General features: G+C 35.7%; 1 protein-coding gene across 1 annotated transcript; it reads right to left on the minus strand.

Moving 5' to 3' along the window:
* Positions 1-1,016: 1,016 nt before the first annotated feature.
* LOC141455612 (uncharacterized) lies at positions 1,017-2,605 on the minus strand. Its single transcript, XM_074130793.1, has 2 exons — positions 2,594-2,605; positions 1,017-1,364 (listed from the first exon to the last, which is right to left on the minus strand). Exons 1-2 carry the CDS (start codon positions 2,603-2,605, stop codon positions 1,032-1,034), a joined length of 345 nt encoding a protein of 114 aa, XP_073986894.1. The 3' UTR covers positions 1,017-1,031.
* Positions 2,606-17,284: the final 14,679 nt, after the last annotated feature.

Consider the following 17,284-nt stretch of genomic DNA (forward strand, 5'->3'; position numbering starts at 1 on the left):
CCATTTTATTCTAGATATTGTTCCTCGACTTGTGGCCTCGATTCAAGAAAATTAAGACCGTCTTAACTGTGGTTGTTTTAATGATGAGAAGAAAGAAAAACTAAGACCAATTCTAGCTCTGATTGAAGAGAAAGAACAGATCACTTGAACAGAATCCTTTCTCTAAATTCTTTGGTTTTCATTTTATTCCTTGATTTTAGAAATTTTGAAGAAATTGTAGGTAAATTTTATTACTTAATGACATTTTATTCTACATGATTTTTTTTTCTTTTTTTCAATTCTACTTTGTAAACCAAAAACTTTGAAAATGTTTTACCTGTTAGAATTCTGATCTTTATTTAATCGTAGTTGATTCTTTTTAATGTTTTTTTTTTTTCACTCAACTAATGGATTGATCCGGCGTATGTCTTCAGTCACCTTAATCATTGTTTTATGTTTTATAGAGACATCTATATTTAAAGATTCTCATGTTAGTTCGAATTTGTAGAGTTTTACTCTGTCAACAGATCTGAATGAAGAATGAAAATTATACAAGAACATGTCCCGAGTGATTTTGAACATTTATTATTGTTAGTTCAAGCATAGGATACTTCATTTTGGAAAGCATTTCCTGTTAAGATCGTCATTATCAGTTAAGCTAGCGTATGTTTTTGCTAATTTCAATTAACTCGACAGACTTGTTCATTCTTCCGCTCCAAATCTCACATAACTAAATATTTTTATAAACAAGCAGAAATAATATCATTTTAGGTACTTGCGCTCAAGACTGTCAAGGCGCTTAGTAGCTTACGTTATTAATTAAAATTATATCAGCCTGACTTAATTTATAAAACTGTAAAATCACAAAGTTTTTGCTAATGTAGGAAATCTGATTAAAACAAGCACTTAGAAAGTTTCACAGTTTTAAAGATTATTTAAGATTTTGCCAGAGCGCTGATGGTAATGGCCGCTTGACATTAAATTTTGAAAACACTTCAGAGCTTAACAACTTCATAATTAAATAGAGATAGGCCATTTTTATAAAGATTTACTTACCTATAAATTCGGCCAGCTTTGGACAAAGTACCCGTATGCGTATAGTAATGCACACAGGCCATTTTGATGAGTACAAAAGCAAAATTAAGTACACAAGTTACGGCGATGATTGCCAGCACTTCGTTGCCAGAATAGCAAGATCTCTGAGCTCTGGTCAACGTTGGCGAAGAAGTCTGATTTCTTCTGGATGAACCAGCGCCGCCGCTACCAGATCCTCCGCCAAGTTGACTGTGTTTACCATGCCGGACACGATGTGCTTCCTCGCCATCTTCTACCCCAAGTAATTTTCTAACTATCTCAACGCTGTGCCTGCAAGAAATTTTATTTTTCTTTAGTTATTAATGTATAAGAAATTAAGTCAATAAATAATAGGAACTTGATTAAGGTTGTTGTTCAGCCCTTTTTTAAGCCCTGGACGAGCAAATCTAAAAGTCGATGGACTATCCATTAGGTTCCATGCTACGCAATCAGAATCCAATATTGGTGGTTAGCCTGCGTGCCGAGAATGGCTCGTCATGAATTATAAATTAAAATAATGTACTAGTAAGAGGAAGTACTGCGATCAGACAAACTCGTATTTTCACCGGAAATATAATATCAGAGGCCATCTAGGTAAGAAATAGAACTGTTTAGCTCAAAAAATGAAAAATTTAGTGGTCGAAAGTATTGGATAGGTAAAAGTGATTTGTTTGGATGGTTTTAAAAATTATAAAATTGTTTCTTTCCAATGTCTTGAAAGAAGGTAACACGATTGGAATTTCTTATTTTGATTGCTTCTTTCTTATTATATTATTCCAAAACTGGCCAACCACACATGTACCAACCACCACTGGCCAGAAAATAGTGTGTACAGGATAGAAAATTCACTTTTCAACCTCAAAGTGAAGAGAATTTCTTATTTTCATCACTTCTTTCTTATTATATAATTCCAAAACTGGCCAACCACAAATCTACGAACAACCGTTGGCCAGGAAATAGAGTGTACAGGACGGAAAATTAACTTTTAAGCCTCATAGTGAAGAGAATTTCTAAACATTATATCTAAACGCCTAAAGCTGGCATAAATAGAAAATGGTATCATCCTGACGGAGACACCCTAATTATATCTAAACAAGCAATGAAAAAAGGGTTGTATCAAGTGTGTCGCTGCAACGTGAAGTCTTGGAATTCAACCTAACTGACGGTTAGTGAAGAAATCTAATCCTGAATGGAACAGGGAATTCAATTATTAGGGCGGCAAAATGATTAAGTAGCATCTATCTATTCACTTAGATCCCTAGACAGATAATTTTAATATAGCAGTAGGTGTTATAACGTGTTACACTGAAACGATAAAATCGAATACTTTTTCACAAACCTAATAAAGATGTGAGTTTGAGGATGACCTTAAAAGATGACGAGAAATGGTAACTGGGATACCTAACTACGGGGATGTACACGTAGATAGTTCAACACGGCTGAAGGTTTCTTGCGGTGCCATAGAGTCTCAGAAATAGTGTGCGCAGTCAGACCTGCGCAGCTGCCAGAATAATCTCTAATATATTAGACTACTGCAAACCTGAGTCTTCATTCTCAACAAATGTCCACTCAGAATACTTAAAGGGATTGGTACTGGCTCTGTTAGCCTGCTCCAGGGAGCAGTTGTCCGGGGGGCACCTCGTGGAGGTAGAGCTCAGATTTTTGCCCCCCAAAATGCCATCCTGACTTTAATATCGTATTCCAACTGGTTTTTATCCTCTATTAAGCAGGCGTAGTAGCAAATCTCATTATCAATGGAGATGCATTACCTGTGATGTACAGAGGGGGAGAGAGAAAACCAGCTTTGGACCCGTTAAGGAATACGATTATACGGAGTTTGGGCAGGGTAATGGGACAAAAAGCAGGAATGGCAGAATACTGGATACGCTATTTGTGAAGAACCGCGTTTGGGAAGAAGAGATTTACCGGGAAACTTGGACTCGTTTAAGCAATAAATAAGAAATAGCCAAGAAAATATGAACCCTTTATTAACTGCAAAATGTAGTATCAACCTGATGGAGTTAACCTGAGATTAAATATTACGCGCATCCTATATATTAACGGAAAAGTGTTTTATCTATCTCATGGTGTAACACTAACATACCAACAAAGTAATACTCTAAATAAAGTAAATTAGATAACCTAACTTGCAAGAAACCGAACAAACAATGTGGCACCTAATGTAGATGGTTAGCTAGGGAGTTAAACAGAGCCATGCTGCGAACGATTGAGGGCCCTTACTCATGAATTGACTCGGAAAGTGACCTGTTAAATCTGGAGCTGGATGAATTTAAGACAAATCTAGTAGTTACATCTCATAGTGAAATATTAGAGCATTAATGTCCCTCTCTTGTGCACTAAAGTTCAACTAGTTTCCACTAACGTTACAATTAGTGTGTCTCCTAATCGTCTAATCTTCATCAATGTGCACCACACTTCCACTAATGTGCACTAGTATTCTACTAATATGCACTAATGTTACTATAATGTGCACTAATGATCTCTTAAAGAGCAGTTATGTACTACTAACATGCACTGAAATTACACTAATAATGCATTAATGTTCAACTCAACTGCCCTAATAATCATTTAATGTGCACCAATACTCTACTAACATGCACAAATGTTAGCAAAATGTGCACTAATGATCTCTTCAAAAGCAGGAATGTTTCATTAATGTGCACTGAAATTTCTTAATATGCACTTATCTTCCACTTTACAACTCTAAAATCATTAATGTGCACTATAGTTCCACTAGTGAGAACTAGAATTTGACTAAGATGCACTATTGCTCCAGTAATGTGCACTAAAGATCTCGAAAAGAGCACCTACGTTCCATTAATGTGCACTAATATTCTACATATTGGCACTAGTATTACCTAATGTGCACTAATCTTACACTAATACGCAATAATATTCCACTGTAAAATAAAAAGTCAATTACAATTTAATTACAATACAAAAAATCACAATGTTTCAAAATTAATAAATAATAACTTACACATTTCTAAACAATTAGATGCTTTTTTAATTTATAACCATAAAACTAATCGTTTCAAGAAAGTCCAGCAGCAATATTAACAGAACTTATTCGGAGGCAATCTATGAGCCAATCGTCCTCACCACGGCACTGTTTCACTCCAAAACTAACCAGACAGCTTATGGACCAACCAAGTACTTTAGGTAGCTAATAAGATATAACATCTGTTTATTCCATCTAACAACTTTCAACGTAATTATTAAAAGAACTTTAATGAAGCCAGTATCAGATTGTCCTCCAGAATCGGAATGTAACCACCATAATATTAGGGGGCAAGTTAAAAATATCATTAGTGCAGAAATTACTATGATCCCGATTTAATCTACCCAGTAAACTCTATTATACATAGCTAACACAGCAACACTATAACGACTTATATTCAAGTGTTCCATCAACCAGACAGTGATACCCTAACATATTGAAAGCGAAGTACTAACACAAAAAACATTATAAGAGCACCTTAAATGAATTACTAAACTCACCAAACTGGCAAAAAGACCAAATTATATCATCCCAATGGTGAAATAACAAAATAAATGAACCATAACCAGCAAAATAAAAATGATCACCGAACAGTAAAGTATGTCCTTAATAACAGTAAAGTGTTGTTACAACCTGATAGTGATACCCTAATCTTATTAAATAAGGCGTAATATTTAATAACAGTGAAGTGTTGTAACAACAAATGATGATACCCTAATCTTTATACAAAATGCGTAATAGGTAGAAAATGGAAACTGTTGTATCAATCGGACGGCGATGCCATAATATTAATAACAATATGTATAATAGCCAGCAGCCGAAATCTGTTGTATCAACCTGACGGTGATACCATAAATTTATTAACTAAAGGCGTAAAAGCCAGAAAAAGGAAATTGTTGTACCTACCTGACGGTGATACCCTAATCTTGTAAACTAAATGTGTAATAGCCAGAAAAAGGGAACTGTTGTATCAACAGGACGGTGATACCCTAATCTTATAAACTAAATGTGTAATAGCTAGAAAAAGGGAACTGTTGTATCAACCGGACGGTGATTCCCTAAACTTATTAACTAAATGCATAATAGCCAGCAGCCGAAATCTGTTGTATCAATCTGACGGTGATACCATAAATTTATTAACTAAAGGCGTAAAAGCCAGAAAAAGGAAATTGTTGTACCTACCTGACGGTGATACCCTAATCTTGTAAACTAAATGTGTAATAGCCAGAAAAAGGGAACTGTTGTATCAACAGGACGGTGATACCCTAATCTTATAAACTAAATGTGTAATAGCTAGAAAAAGGGAACTGTTGTATCAACCGGACGGTGATACCCTAAACTTATTAACTAAATGCATAATAGCCAGCAGCCGAAAACTGTTGTATAAACCTGACGGTGATGCCCCAATCTTAATAACTAAATGCAAAATAGCCAGCAGCCGAAAAATCTTGTATCAACCTAACGGTAATGCCCCAATCTTAATAACTAAATGCATAATAGCTAGCAGCCGAAATATCTTGTATCAACCTGACGGTAATGCCCTAATCTTAATAACTAACTGCATAATAGCCAGCAATCGAAAACTGTTGTATCAACCTGACGGTGATGCCATAAATTTATTAACTAAAGGCGTAAAAGCCAGAAAAAGGAAGCTGTTGTATCAACCTGACGGTGATACACTAATCATATTAAATAAATGTATAATAACCAGCTACCGAAAACTGTTGTAATCTGACGGTAAAACCCTAATCTTAATAATTACTTGCGTCGTCCTTAATAACAGTAAAGTGTTGTAACAACCTGATAGTGATACCCTAATCTTATTAAATAAGGCGTAATATTTAATAACAGTGAAGTGTTGTAACAACAAATGATGATACCCTAATCTTTATACAAAATGCGTAATAGGTAGAAAATGGAAACTGTTGTATCAATCGGACGGCGATGCCCTAATATTAATATCAATATGTATAATAGCCAGCAGCCGAAATCTGTTGTATCAACCAGACGGTGATAGCATAAATTTATTATCTAAAGGCATAAAAGTAAGAAAAAGGAAACTGTTGTATCAACCTGACGGTGATACCATAATCTTATAAACTAAATGTGTAATAGCTAGAAAAAGGGACGGTTGTATCAACCGGACGGTGATACCCTAAACTTATCAACTAAATGCATAATAGCCAGCAGCCGAAAACTGTTGTATAAACCTGACGGTCATGCCCCAATCTTAATAACTAAATGCATAATAGCCAGCAGCCGAAAACTGTTGTATAAACCTGACGGTGATGCCCCAATCTTAATAACTAAATGCATAATAGCCAGCAGCCGAAATCTGTTGTATCAACCTAACGGTAATGCCCCAATCTTAATAACTAAATGCATAATAGCTAGCAGCCGAAATATCTTGTATCAACCTGACGGTAATGCCCTAATCTTAATAACTAACTGCATAATAGCCAGCAATCGAAAACTGTTGTATCAACCTGACGGTGATACCATAAATTTATTAACTAAAGGCGTAAAAGCCAGAAAAAGGAAGCTGTTGTATCAACCTGACGGTGATACACTAATCATATTAAATAAATGTATAATAGCCAGCTACCGAAAACTGTTGTAATCTGACGGTAAAACCCTAATCTTAATAATTACTTGCGTCGTCCTTAATAAAAGTAAAGTGTGGAAACAACCTGATAGTGATACCATAAATTTATTAACTAAAGGCGTAAAAGCCAGAAAAAGGAAATTGTTGTACCTACCTGACGGTGATACCCTAATCTTGTAAACTAAATGTGTAATAGCCAGAAAAAGGGAACTGTTGTATCAACAGGACGGTGATACCCTAATCTTATAAACTAAATGTGTAATAGCTAGAAAAAGGGAACTGTTGTATCAACCGGACGGTGATACCCTAAACTTATTAACTAAATGCATAATAGCCAGCAGCCGAAAACTGTTGTATAAACCTGACGGTGATGCCCCAATCTTAATAACTAAATGCATAATAGCCAGCAGCCGAAAAATCTTGTATCAACCTAACGGTAATGCCCCAATCTTAATAACTAAATGCATAATAGCTAGCAGCCGAAATATCTTGTATCAACCTGACGGTAATGCCCTAATCTTAATAACTAACTGCATAATAGCCAGCAATCGAAAACTGTTGTATCAACCTGACGGTGATGCCATAAATTTATTAACTAAAGGCGTAAAAGCCAGAAAAAGGAAGCTGTTGTATCAACCTGACGGTGATACACTAATCATATTAAATAAATGTATAATAACCAGCTACCGAAAACTGTTGTAATCTGACGGTAAAACCCTAATCTTAATAATTACTTGCGTCGTCCTTAATAACAGTAAAGTGTTGTAACAACCTGATAGTGATACCCTAATCTTATTAAATAAGGCGTAATATTTAATAACAGTGAAGTGTTGTAACAACAAATGATGATACCCTAATCTTTATACAAAATGCGTAATAGGTAGAAAATGGAAACTGTTGTATCAATCGGACGGCGATGCCCTAATATTAATAACAATATGTATAATAGCCAGCAGCCGAAATCTGTTGTATCAACCTGACTGTGATACCATAAATTTATTAACTAAAGGCGTAAAAGCCAGAAAAAGGAAATTGTTGTACCTACCTGACGGTGATACCCTAATCTTGTAAACTAAATGTGTAATAGCCAGAAAAAGGGAACTGTTGTATCAACAGGACGGTGATACCCTAATCTTATAAACTAAATGTGTAATAGCTAGAAAAAGGGAACTGTTGTATCAACCGGACGGTGATTCCCTAAACTTATTAACTAAATGCATAATAGCCAGCAGCCGAAATCTGTTGTATCAATCTGACGGTGATACCATAAATTTATTAACTAAAGGCGTAAAAGCCAGAAAAAGGAAATTGTTGTACCTACCTGACGGTGATACCCTAATCTTGTAAACTAAATGTGTAATAGCCAGAAAAAGGGAACTGTTGTATCAACAGGACGGTGATACCCTAATCTTATAAACTAAATGTGTAATAGCTAGAAAAAGGGAACTGTTGTATCAACCGGACGGTGATACCCTAAACTTATTAACTAAATGCATAATAGCCAGCAGCCGAAAACTGTTGTATAAACCTGACGGTGATGCCCCAATCTTAATAACTAAATGCAAAATAGCCAGCAGCCGAAAAATCTTGTATCAACCTAACGGTAATGCCCCAATCTTAATAACTAAATGCATAATAGCTAGCAGCCGAAATATCTTGTATCAACCTGACGGTAATGCCCTAATCTTAATAACTAACTGCATAATAGCCAGCAATCGAAAACTGTTGTATCAACCTGACGGTGATGCCATAAATTTATTAACTAAAGGCGTAAAAGCCAGAAAAAGGAAGCTGTTGTATCAACCTGACGGTGATACACTAATCATATTAAATAAATGTATAATAACCAGCTACCGAAAACTGTTGTAATCTGACGGTAAAACCCTAATCTTAATAATTACTTGCGTCGTCCTTAATAACAGTAAAGTGTTGTAACAACCTGATAGTGATACCCTAATCTTATTAAATAAGGCGTAATATTTAATAACAGTGAAGTGTTGTAACAACAAATGATGATACCCTAATCTTTATACAAAATGCGTAATAGGTAGAAAATGGAAACTGTTGTATCAATCGGACGGCGATGCCCTAATATTAATATCAATATGTATAATAGCCAGCAGCCGAAATCTGTTGTATCAACCAGACGGTGATAGCATAAATTTATTATCTAAAGGCATAAAAGTAAGAAAAAGGAAACTGTTGTATCAACCTGACGGTGATACCCTAATCTTATAAACTAAATGTGTAATAGCTAGAAAAAGGGACGGTTGTATCAACCGGACGGTGATACCCTAAACTTATCAACTAAATGCATAATAGCCAGCAGCCGAAAACTGTTGTATAAACCTGACGGTGATGCCCCAATCTTAATAACTAAATGCATAATAGCCAGCAGCCGAAAACTGTTGTATAAACCTGACGGTGATGCCCCAATCTTAATAACTAAATGCATAATAGCCAGCAGCCGAAATCTGTTGTATCAACCTAACGGTAATGCCCCAATCTTAATAACTAAATGCATAATAGCTAGCAGCCGAAATATCTTGTATCAACCTGACGGTAATGCCCTAATCTTAATAACTAACTGCATAATAGCCAGCAATCGAAAACTGTTGTATCAACCTGACGGTGATACCATAAATTTATTAACTAAAGGCGTAAAAGCCAGAAAAAGGAAGCTGTTGTATCAACCTGACGGTGATACACTAATCATATTAAATAAATGTATAATAGCCAGCTACCGAAAACTGTTGTAATCTGACGGTAAAACCCTAATCTTAATAATTACTTGCGTCGTCCTTAATAAAAGTAAAGTGTGGAAACAACCTGATAGTGATACCATAAATTTATTAACTAAAGGCGTAAAAGCCAGAAAAAGGAAATTGTTGTACCTACCTGACGGTGATACCCTAATCTTGTAAACTAAATGTGTAATAGCCAGAAAAAGGGAACTGTTGTATCAACAGGACGGTGATACCCTAATCTTATAAACTAAATGTGTAATAGCTAGAAAAAGGGAACTGTTGTATCAACCGGACGGTGATACCCTAAACTTATTAACTAAATGCATAATAGCCAGCAGCCGAAAACTGTTGTATAAACCTGACGGTGATGCCCCAATCTTAATAACTAAATGCATAATAGCCAGCAGCCGAAAAATCTTGTATCAACCTAACGGTAATGCCCCAATCTTAATAACTAAATGCATAATAGCTAGCAGCCGAAATATCTTGTATCAACCTGACGGTAATGCCCTAATCTTAATAACTAACTGCATAACAGCCAGCAATCGAAAACTGTTGTATCAACCTGACGGTGATGCCATAAATTTATTAACTAAAGGCGTAAAAGCCAGAAAAAGGAAGCTGTTGTATCAACCTGACGGTGATACACTAATCATATTAAATAAATGTATAATAACCAGCTACCGAAAACTGTTGTAATCTGACGGTAAAACCCTAATCTTAATAATTACTTGCGTCGTCCTTAATAACAGTAAAGTGTTGTAACAACCTGATAGTGATACCCTAATCTTATTAAATAAGGCGTAATATTTAATAACAGTGAAGTGTTGTAACAACAAATGATGATACCCTAATCTTTATACAAAATGCGTAATAGGTAGAAAATGGAAACTGTTGTATCAATCGGACGGCGATGCCCTAATATTAATATCAATATGTATAATAGCCAGCAGCCGAAATCTGTTGTATCAACCAGACGGTGATAGCATAAATTTATTATCTAAAGGCATAAAAGTAAGAAAAAGGAAACTGTTGTATCAACCTGACGGTGATACCCTAATCTTATAAACTAAATGTGTAATAGATAGAAAAAGGGACGGTTGTATCAACCGGACGGTGATACCCTAAACTTATCAACTAAATGCATAATAGCCAGCAGCCGAAAACTGTTGTATAAACCTGACGGTGATGCCCCAATCTTAATAACTAAATGCATAATAGCCAGCAGCCGAAAACTGTTGTATAAACCTGACGGTGATGCCCCAATCTTAATAACTAAATGCATAATAGCCAGCAGCCGAAATCTGTTGTATCAACCTAACGGTAATGCCCCAATCTTAATAACTAAATGCATAATAGCTAGCAGCCGAAATATCTTGTATCAACCTGACGGTAATGCCCTAATCTTAATAACTAACTGCATAATAGCCAGCAATCGAAAACTGTTGTATCAACCTGACGGTGATACCATAAATTTATTAACTAAAGGCGTAAAAGTCAGAAAAAGGAAACTGTTGTATCAACCTGACGGTGATAGCATAAATTTATTATCTAAAGGCATAAAAGTCAGAAAAAGGAAACAGTTGTATCAACCTGACGGTGATACCCTAATCTTATAAACTAAATGTGTAATAGCTAGAAAAAGGGAACTGTTGTATCAACCGGACGGTGATACCCTAAACTTATCAACTAAATGCATAATAGCCAGCAGCCGAAAACTGTTGTATAAACCTGACGGTCATGCCCCAATCTTAATAACTAAATGCATAATAGCCAGCAGCCGAAAACTGTTGTATAAACCTGACGGTGATGCCCCAATCTTAATAACTAAATGCATAATAGCCAGCAGCCGAAATCTGTTGTATCAACCTAACGGTAATGCCCCAATCTTAATAACTAAATGCATAATAGCTAGCAGCCGAAATATCTTGTATCAACCTGACGGTAATGCCCTAATCTTAATAACTAACTGCATAATAGCCAGCAATCGAAAACTGTTGTATCAACCTGACGGTGATACCATAAATTTATTAACTAAAGGCGTAAAAGCCAGAAAAAGGAAGCTGTTGTATCAACCTGACGGTGATACACTAATCATATTAAATAAATGTATAATAGCCAGCTACCGAAAACTGTTGTAATCTGACGGTAAAACCCTAATCTTAATAATTACTTGCGTCGTCCTTAATAAAAGTAAAGTGTGGAAACAACCTGATAGTGATACCATAAATTTATTAACTAAAGGCGTAAAAGCCAGAAAAAGGAAATTGTTGTACCTACCTGACGGTGATACCCTAATCTTGTAAACTAAATGTGTAATAGCCAGAAAAAGGGAACTGTTGTATCAACAGGACGGTGATACCCTAATCTTATAAACTAAATGTGTAATAGCTAGAAAAAGGGAACTGTTGTATCAACCGGACGGTGATACCCTAAACTTATTAACTAAATGCATAATAGCCAGCAGCCGAAAACTGTTGTATAAACCTGACGGTGATGCCCCAATCTTAATAACTAAATGCATAATAGCCAGCAGCCGAAAAATCTTGTATCAACCTAACGGTAATGCCCCAATCTTAATAACTAAATGCATAATAGCTAGCAGCCGAAATATCTTGTATCAACCTGACGGTAATGCCCTAATCTTAATAACTATCTGCATAATAGCCAGCAATCGAAAACTGTTGTATCAACCTGACGGTGATGCCATAAAATTATTAACTAAAGGCGTAAAAGCCAGAAAAAGGAAGCTGTTGTATCAACCTGACGGTGATACACTAATCATGTTAAATAAATGTATAATAGCCAGCTACCGAAAACTGTTGTAATCTGACGGTAAAAACCTAATCTTAATAATTACATGCGTCGTCCTTAATAACAGTAAAGTGTTGTAACAACCTGATAGTGATACCCTAATCTTATTAAATAAGGCGTAATATTTAATAACAGTGAAGTGTTGTAACAACAAATGATGATACCCTAATCTTATTAACAAAATGCGTAATAGGTAGAAAATGGAAACTGTTGTATCAATCGGACGGCGATGCCCTAATATTAATAACAATATGTATAATAGCCAGCAGCCGAAATCTGTTGTATCAACCAGACGGTGATACCCTAATCTTATAAACTAAATGTGTAATAGCTAGAAAAAGGGACGGTTGTATCAACCGGACGGTGATACCCTAAACTTATCAACTAAATGCATAATAGCCAGCAGCCGAAAACTGTTGTATAAACCTGACGGTGATGCCCCAATCTTAATAAATAAATGCATAATAGCCAGCAGCCGAAAACTGTTGTATAAACCTGACGGTGATGCCCCAATCTTAATAACTAAATGCATAATAGCCAGCAGCCGAAAACTGTTGTATCAACCTAACGGTGATAGCATAAATTTATTATCTAAAGGCATAAAAGTCAGAAAAAGGAAACTGTTGTATCAACCTGACGGTGATACCCTAATCTTATAAACTAAATGTGTAATAGCTAGAAAAAGGGAAGTGTTGTATCAACCGGACGGTGATACCCTAAACTTATTAACAAAATGCGTAATAGGTAGAAAATGGAAACTGTTGTATCAATCGGACGGCGATGCCCTAATATTAATAACAATATGTATAATAGCCAGCAGCCGAAATCTGTTGTATCAACCTGACGGTGATAGCATAAATTTATTATCTAAAGGCATAAAAGTCAGAAAAAGGAAACTGTTGTATCAACCTGACGGTGATACCCTAATCTTATAAACTAAATGTGTAATAGCTAGAAAAAGGGAACTGTTGTATCAACCGGACGGTGATACCCTAATCTTATTAACAAAATGCGTAATAGGTAGAAAATGGAAACTGTTGTATCAATCGGACGGCGATGCCCCAATATTAATAACAATATGTATAATAGCCAGCAGCCGAAATCTGTTGTATCAACCTGACGGTGATAGCATAAATTTATTATCTAAAGGCATAAAAGTCAGAAAAAGGAAACTGTTGTATCAACCTGACGGTGATACCCTAATCTTGTAAACTAAATGTGTAATAGCTAGAAAAAGGACACTGTAGTATCAACCGGACGGTGATACCCTAAACTTATCAACTAAATGCATAATAGCCAGCAGCCGAAAACTGTTGTATAAACCTGACGGTGATGCCCCAATCTTAATAACTAAATGCATAATAGCCAGCAGCCGAAAAATCTTGTATCAACCTGACGGTAATGCCCTAATCTTAATAAGTAAATGCATAATAGCCAGCAGCAGAAAACTGTTGTATAAACCAGACGGTGATGCCCCAATCTTAATAACTAAATGCATAATAGCCCGAAAAAGGGAACTGTTGTATCAACCTGACGGTAATACCATAAATTTATTAACTAAAGGCGTAAAAGCAAGAAGAAGGAAATTGTTGTATCAACCTGACGGAGATACACAAATCTGTATAACAAAATGCGTCACATTGAATATCTGTAAAGTGATTTATCAACCTGAAAGTGATACCCTAATCTTATTAAATAAGGCGTAATATTTAATACGGTGAAGTGTTGTATCAACCTGATGATGGTGCCCTAATCTTAAAGACTAAATGTCCAATAGCCAGCAGAAGAAACTGTTGTTTCAACTTGACGGTAATGCCCTAATCTTAATAAGTAAATGCATAATAGCCAGCCGCAGAAAGCACTTGTATCAAATTAACGGTAATGCCCTAAGCTTATTAACTAAATGCATAATAACAAGCAACCGAAATCTGATGTATCAACCTCACGGTGATACCATAAATTTATCACCTAAATGCATAATAGCCAGCAGCCAATAACTGTTGTATGAACATGACGGTGATGCCATATTCCTAATAACTAAATGGATAATAGCCAGCTGCCGAAATCTGTTGTATCAACCTGACGGTGATACCCTAATCTTAATAACTAACGCGTAATATTTAATAACGTTGAAGTGTTGTATAACCTGATGATGATACCCTAAACACTAAAGGACTAAAAGACAAAAGACTAAATGTCCTTTAGCCAGCAGAAGAAACTGTTATATCTACCTGACGGTGATACTCTAATCTTATTAACTAAATGCGTAATAGCCAGAAAAAGGAAACTGTTGTATCAACCGGACGGTGATACCCTAATCCTATTAACTAAATGCGTAATAGCCAGAAAAAGGAAACTGTTGTATCAACCGGACGGTGATACCCTAATCTTATTAACTAAATGCGTATTAGCCAGAAAAAGGAAACTGTTGTATCAAGCTGACGGTGATACTCTAATCCTAATAACTAAATGCATAATAGCCAGCTGCCGAAATCTGTTGTATCCACCTGACGGTGATACCCTAATATTAATAACTAACGCGTAATATTTGATAACGGTGAAGTGTTGTATCAACCTGATGATGATACCCTAAACATAAAAACTAAATGTCTTTTAGCCAGCAGAAGAAACTGTTATATCTACCTGACGGTGATACCCTAATCTTATAAACTAAATGTGTAATAGCTAGAAAAAGGACCCTGTTGTTTGAACCTGATGGTGATACCCTAATATAAATTACTATATGTATAATTACCAGCAGCAGAAAATGGATGTATCAAGCTGACGTTGTAGCCCTAATCTTAATAACTAAATGCAAAATAGGCAGCTTCCGAAAACTATTGTATAATTTGACTATGATACCCTTATAATATAAACTAAATGTAAAATAACCAGCAAGCGATAACTGTTGTATCAAACTAAGGTGATGCCCTAATCTTAATAAGTAAATGCATAATATCCAGCAGCAGAAAACATTTGTATCAACCTAACGGTAATGCCCTAACCTTAACAGCTAAATGCATAATAAACCAGCAACCGAAATCTGTTGTATCAACCTGACGGTGATACCATAAATTTTTAACTAAAGGCGTAAAAGCAAGAAAAAGGAAATTGTTGTATCAACCTGACGGAGATACACAAATCTGTATAACAAAATGCGTCATATTTAATATCTGTAAAGTGATTCATCAACCTGATAGTGATACCCTAATCTTATTAAATAAGGCGTAATATTTAATATCGGTGAAGTGTTGTATCAACCTGATGATGGTGCCCTAATCTTAAAGACTAAATGTCCAATAGCCAACAGAAGAAACTGTTGTTTCAACCTGATGGTGATACCCTAAACTTAATAAGTAAATGCATAATAGCCAGCCGCAGAAAGCACTTGTATCAACCTAACGGTAATAATGCCCTAAGCTTATTAACTAAATGCATAATAACAAGCAACCGAAATCTGATGTATCAACCTCACGGTGATACCATAAATTTATCACCTAAATGCATAATAGCCAGCAGCCAATAACTGTTGTATGAACATGACGGTGATGCCATATTCCTAATAACTAAATGGATAATAGCCAGCTGCCGAAATCTGTTGTATCAACCTGTCGGTGATACCCTAATCTTAATAACTAACGCGTAATATTTAATAACGGTGAAGTGTTGTATAACCTGATGATGATACCCTAAACACTAAAAGACTAAAAGACAAAAGACTAAATGTCCTTTAGCCAGCAGAAGAAACTGTTATATCTACCTGACGGTGATACCCTAATCTTATTAACTAAATGCGTAATAGCCCGAAGAAGGGAACTGTTGTATCAACCGGACGGTGATACCCTAAACTTATTAACTGAATACATAATAGCCAGCTGCCGAAAACTGTTGTATAAAACTGACGGTGATGCCCCAATCTTAATAACTAAATGCATAATAGCCAGCAGCCGAAAAATCTTGTATCAACCTGACGGTAATGCCCTAATCTTAATAAGTAAATGCATAATATCCAGCAGCAGAAAACATTTGTATCAACCTAACGGTAATGCCCTAACCTTAACAGCTAAATGCATAATAAACCAGCAACCGAAATCTGTTGTATCAACCTGACGGTGATACCATAAATTTTTAACTAAAGGCGTAAAAGCCAGAAAAAGGAAATTGTTGTATCAACCTGACGGAGATACACAAATCTGTATAACAAAATGCGTCATATTTAATATCTGTAAAGTGATTCATCAACCTGATAGTGATACCCTAATCTTATTAAATAAGGCGTAATATTTAATATCGGTGAAGTGTTGTATCAACCTGATGATGGTGCCCTAATCTTAAAGACTAAATGTCCAATAGCCAACAGAAGAAACTGTTGTTTCAACCTGATGGTGATACCCTAAACTTAATAAGTAAATGCATAATAGCCAGCCGCAGAAAGCACTTGTATCAACCTAACGGTAATGCCCTAAGCTTATTAACTAAATGCATAATAACAAGCAACCGAAATCTGATGTATCAACCTCACGGTGATACCATAAATTTATCACCTAAATGCATAATAGCCAGCAGCCAATAACTGTTGTATGAACATGACGGTGATGCCATATTCCTAATAACTAAATGGATAATAGCCAGCTGCCGAAATCTGTTGTATCAACCTGACGGTGTTACCCTAATCTTAATAACTAACGCGTAATATTTAATAACGGTGAAGTGTTGTATCAACCTGAAGGTGATGCCCTTATCCTTATAACTAAATGCATAACAGGCAGCAGCCGATCACTGTTGTATCAACCTTATGGTGATACTCATAATTGAGATTCTGTGATACCCAAAGTGTCAATCTGGAAACACACTTATCTATCATGGTACTTTATTCTGAATATATAATTATTATTAAAGATAAATAAATAAACTAACTTCGGAGTTGGACATAAACTTGGTTTAGTTTTGTAGATTAACAGGCCTATGACGCAAACAATTGAGGGCCCTTACTCATGGACAGCCTCAGAAAAAGCTTTGTACAATTTGTTGCTGGATGAAATT

This window comes from Rhodnius prolixus, unplaced genomic scaffold (assembly GCF_049639745.1).
Source record: "Rhodnius prolixus isolate KJV_2025 unplaced genomic scaffold, Rpr scaffold_4, whole genome shotgun sequence".
Taxonomy (NCBI): Eukaryota; Metazoa; Arthropoda; class Insecta; order Hemiptera; family Reduviidae; genus Rhodnius; species Rhodnius prolixus.